General features: G+C 37.9%; 1 protein-coding gene across 1 annotated transcript; it reads left to right on the forward strand.

Moving 5' to 3' along the window:
• The first annotated feature begins 4,750 nt into the window (after positions 1 to 4,750).
• Positions 4,751 to 5,677, forward strand: LOC126797133 (uncharacterized). Its single transcript, XM_050523810.1, has one exon. It carries the CDS (start codon positions 4,751 to 4,753, stop codon positions 5,675 to 5,677), a length of 927 nt encoding a protein of 308 aa, XP_050379767.1.

Genomic DNA, 5,677 nt, shown 5'->3' on the forward strand with positions numbered 1-5,677 from the left:
CAAAGATTTGAGCATAGAAAAATAAAAGGGGGGGATCTTCAAGTCTTTATTAATTTTGTAAAGTCGACTCACTTGCTTGAAAAAAAAGGTGCTTCCCGTTGCTTCCACCAGACTGTATACCATGAACGCTAGGCACATGACAAGCATTTCTTTGTAATAACGTTTTCTGGAAACGGGTTTGAGCCAAAATTTCCAGCTTGGAGCTGTTTCTTTAGATGGAGTGAGACTTTTGAAGGCTTGGCAGAGTCCAGGACGTCTTGGTGAATCTTCTACTGCTGGATCCTTAGATACATTTCTAATGTTTCTGGAATACGCGAAGACGCCATACCAGAACAATAAGTAAGAAACTCCCACAGCGATCACTGAGAGCTGTAGTCGTTCTGGCCAACTTTCAAATACAAGGGCAAGTGGTGCAGCTGAAGCTGCACCAATGAACCAGGGCTGGTTCCACATAGCGGTTTGACGGCTTTCTACACGTTTTTTCGTGTCATCATCTTCTTCAACGCTACTTGTTTCGGGTAATTTGATCTTGTAACCTGCTTCACTCAAATATTGGTCGTCGAGAAATTTACTCATACCAGCCGACCGTCCAGCCTCGCCTAATGCTAGTAGTAAGCCCGCTCCGTAAAATACATAATTATCAGATGCATGGCCCGGGTGGGTACCACCTTTCTTTTTGACCTCGTCCGGAATATGCACATGGATAGATAATCTCCATAAGAGAACCAGTCCCTGCAGCATATATATGCGACGTATATCATGAATAAATTTCATCTGAAGTATTAAATGCATACAAAGGAAATCAACTATGCATAATTTGGAGTGAAATTACTGGTCAATAGTTTCCAATAGAAAGTTCACTAGAAATTTCAACAATTAATTTTGTTGTATTCTAATTGTTAAAGTATAATATTACAGTTTCGTTTAGTAGCCACGACCCTAACCAATCCATCTAGCAAGCTAGTGAGTAGTGACCCTTCACAAGGCATTTTACTCTCCTAAGAATTGATTGAGCTTAGAAAGAAGCACACCCTCCGAACTAAACTGTAACTTAAAGAGTTCAGTCAGAGTACTTACAAGAAGATAGGCAGCATTTGTGGACGCAATCACCTTAAAAGGACCGACGGTGTTAGAAATGAAAGCAAGGACACACACCAGGATACCTGATATCCCATTTAGCACATTTATTGCAACAGCAGCATCTTGAAAGTTATCCTCGTCGTCTGACGGCTTCTTCCATAATTCATTCGTGATGTACATTATCAATACAGATATTATCACCTGTTTCACGTAGCTATGGCTCAAGACCAAACCTACATAGATTTTGTAAACAACACAATTTAGTTTCAGATATTTAAAGCAGGTAAAGTGCTAGGCACGAATTTAATTAACATGCATGCCGTCATGCCGAGATGTACGTATGAGTTAATGAGTTAATCTACTATACATCAATGTATGTTATACATCCTACATCCAACAGTTCACAACTGATATTATTTTTCTGACCCCACTCATAAAATAATATCAACCGTCGGATGTGGGATGTATAACATACATTGATGTATATTAGAATTCTCCTGAGTTAATAGCTAATTATAATTCGTACCTCGGATGCATGAGGTAGCCTTGGAAAAGTAGATGTAGTTTCCGATCCACTTTCGCACTGAACTGAAGAGTTTCCACATTTTATACTGAGGGATATATGTAGTGGAAATATGACCTGCATTTGCAAGCATAAATTTCAAACGTCAGCTTCAAAAAAAAAATTATACCAGGAGTCTATTTCAAACTAATTAGCTGAAAGCAAATAAGATCAACAAAATCATAGTAACAACATATAAACGAATGTAACATGTGTGCTCGTATACGTATGTGCCAGAAGACTCAGAATGCCTTGGCTAGATACCTTCAATACAACGTAAACCTTCAAGAGCAGAAGTGCTGTGCAGAGCCTCTTTTCTGTGCATGCACTCTGCAGTTTTGATGTGAAGAGAAATGGGATGGGACTTCGGGTATTTATACCATGGCTTGCATCATAACAATTGACACGGCTGAGATCGAGGAGACTTTCAAGTCTTTCCCAAGGACAATAATGTAGTAATATTCTCCCAAGGACAATTCGGCCTCATCCACTCGTATGTTTTTTGTTTTCTTTAGCAAGTTGGACTGTTAGAATAATTTTAGAAGTGCATGTTGAGATTTAAAAAAGATCAACAACAAGGTGAATTGGTGAAAGGTGAAATTCGGTCTTACTTTTAGAAGAGGATCGATCAAGTTGGACTATTGGGGTAAATTTAGAAGTGCAAGTTGAGGTTCGAAAAGCAAGCCTATCGTCCAACGCAAGAGGTATTTCTACCTGTCTGCTGATCTGTGACGTTATATAGGGAGAATGCGTTGCTTCATAGGATTCGGCTACTGTGAAGCGTTGTACCGTATGCCGCGGATGCAGCAGGTACTGTTCACAATTTGTTTTACCCTATGTACTATTTAGATAAAAAAACAAAAAACAAAAAAATAATAAAATAATTGACGGAGCATGGTGGGTCTTGATTTGTGAGTTTGTTTATTTACGTACTACAAATATATAAACTCATCCTATACTCGAAGGTAAACAGTTATCTTTTTATGATTATAGCAATTGCAATAGCCTCTAGATTTGAATTATTAGCGTTTGCTAAAATTTCCCAGAAAGAACTTCAAGAAGAAAAAGAACAATATAAAAAGTTAATCAAATATAGGAATAACCTTCCTAGAAATACAAAAAATTATTGGGATATTATATATAGAGTTCAACGTAGAATTTACAAATTTGAAGAAAATATTAAAGCTCTTAGAGAAGTCTTCGAAGAAGATCAAAAACCCCTTGATTTTTTTAGCATCTGTTAGATCCACCGTAGCTGGTATCAGAGCCTGCTTAGCTCAAAAGCAGGTAGGCTAAAAGCCTTATGCCACAAAGTTGGCTTCTCTCAACTAACAAGAGGGAATCCAAACCAAAAAATTATCAGGCATTTTGTATTACAAAAAATTCTGATAGGTGGCAAAAGTGTTTTCATTCAAGACATATCCAAGAATATCAATACTCGATAGAGTGTGTCTGTAGAATATTGAATACACTCTACGACGAATTCTCTCATCTTCAACGAGAGATAGGAGTTGAAGAACTTGATCCAACTCGGCCAAGTTTGATAGAATTCCTAAACCATTTATCCAGCAATAAGGCTGTAGAAAAGCTGCTTGAACAACTTGAGAGATTTCATCTCAAGATCAATCAACTTGAAGAAGTAATCACCGGAATTAGAAGGCTTGAAGTAAAACTTGACTACCTCAAAGAAAAGCAATATTTGTTAGACATAGAAAAAAAGTTAGTAAGAACAGAAACCCTTGCTAATAACATTCAAGAGCAAGCAGATAAACTAAGAAAAACCCAAGAAATTCTGAAAAAGCAGTTAGAAGCCCTTATCGTCCGAATAAGATGAATCAAAGGGTTGAGGTAAAAGTCAGGGAGAGAGATAAAGAAGCAAAAAGTTTATATCTTCCTACTTCAGAAGTCCTTGCTGAAAACCTGAAAGCAATAATTCATCAGTAAAATTATAATATTACATATCTTCAAGAAATAGGTATGGATCTGGAGGAACAATTCAGAGAGTTAAATCTTAAACTCTCCCATTTACAAAAAAAGCATAGAAAAAATGAAAGTTGAAGCTGGAACAGAGAAAATCGATGAAGAACAACTAGCTCGAAATGTAGATAGCAAGGTGATCTTACCTTCCTACTCAGGAGAAGAAAGCAATTTTAAGTTTAGTGAACCTAAACTTCTTACTTGGAAATCCCCTAGTTTCACTGAGAAAAGGAACATGAAGATGTTAAGCAGAGTATTCAGCAAAAGGAGCACAATTCCTGTACAACTCATCAATGCTCAAGAATTTAAGTATAATGAAATAGAGTCAAGTGTACGGAGGCCACAGTTCCTAAATTCAGACTCAACGAAATTTATAAGAGAGGATCTTTCCTTCTTGATTCTCACATGTTCAAGATTCTTGAACTAACCATTCCGGCAACAGGCGAAGAAACTGACATAAGATTGATAACTCAGAAAGAAGTAAGTGAAGCAATTCGAAGAAGTTATTCATACATGCACATTGGAGCAGTTCAAGTCGGAATAAAACTTCTAGCCAGAGATGGAATAGATTGCTCTGTCTTATGTCTCTTGTAAGATGACAGGATAACAGACTTCAAGAAAAGCCTGTTAGGAACGGTAGAAGCCTCTCTATGTAATCAGGTTGCCTACTTCAATGTTTTTTCAAACTTCACTACGCACCTTAGACATGCACCACACTGTCTCAGGTTGAGAATCAAGACAGACGGGATTTCTATGAAAAAAGGAATGATGAAGCTTGCCATAGATTACCGCATCTATTATAAGCTCATGAGCTCGAATGTAGCCTCAAACACTAAATTCCCTAATAGTCCCGGAATCACTACATCCATCCTCACCAATCCAAGGAATCATACCGAGCAGAAACATATTACAAAATGGAACGAGTTGACATTTCCACGAGAATGGAATCTGACTCCTCCAGTCAAGCAAATTGAGAATACTAAAGCATCAATCTATGAAGACATGGGAGGAAAAATAAGCCTGCAATTTCATAGAAATTCGTTTGCCAGTTATGAAGAGGGAAGCACTTCGGGAACAAAGTCATCTACATGCCTTGAATAATCATTCGAGGAAGAAGATACAAAGAGACCAATGAGGATGCTTAAGGCTGAAAAACTCAAGGATCTATATGCAAAGATAGAAAGGTGTGAGTCAACAGAAGAATTAGAAGAAATCATGCAAAAAATCTCACAGGTCGAGATAAGAAGAAAACCAAGAAGGAAGATTCTTCCATATCAAGAGGCTAAACCAGAATCTGGTGAATCCTCTAACATGGATACAGAAAATATGAATACTGCAAATCCCCCTCAAGGAAGTACAGTAGTTCAGAATATCACAAACTACCCTACTAAGATCATTAGAGAAAATAAAATTAAACTTCCTAAGGGATTAGCCCCAACGGGAAAACCTGGAGAAAGGAGTTCTCAAAAGTTCATTCCTACTGAACCAAAGTGGGGACAGTCGGTATCCGAAAGAGGAGTATATCTCGATCTAGACCAAGTTGGAGACAAAAGAAAGGTCATTGACAACTGGGTGGCTAGCTTGAGATTAACTCAAGCCTTGGTATTATCAAAATATGAATACACTGAAGCACATGCCTATTATGAGTCAACACTGACTAGAATTGTCCAGAAGTGGTATCAATCCTTCAAGAGGAGCACCCAGTGGCCTGATTGGGAGACCAAGTTGGCCCAAACCAACAACCCACTTGATTTTGCATGTCCGATATATGCACAATTTTGCGGAGATATAATGGGACATAGTGAGCAGGCAAAGGAAAAGGTCAAGGCAAACATTCAAAAATTAAGTATCTGCAATATGAGATACTTTGAGGAGTATACCAATGAGTTCCAGAATTACTATTGCAAGATCGGAGACATAGATAATGAAGATCTGGTAAGAACCTATTACAGGAAACTACCAGAACCCTGGAACGATGCAGTAGCACAGTCTATAGAAGAAAATCCCTTAACATTTTTACAGTCGGAGGAATTGCAGAAAGAGTCAGAGATCTCCTGA

The sequence above is a fragment of the Argentina anserina genome, chromosome 6 (genome assembly GCF_933775445.1).
Source record: "Argentina anserina chromosome 6, drPotAnse1.1, whole genome shotgun sequence".
In the NCBI taxonomy this organism is placed as follows: Eukaryota; Viridiplantae; Streptophyta; class Magnoliopsida; order Rosales; family Rosaceae; genus Argentina; species Argentina anserina.

Coding starts and splice junctions, on each gene's coding strand:
- LOC126797133 (XM_050523810.1), top strand. CDS start 4,751: ATGAGGATGCTTAAGGCTGAAAAACTCAAGGATCTATATGCAAAGATA.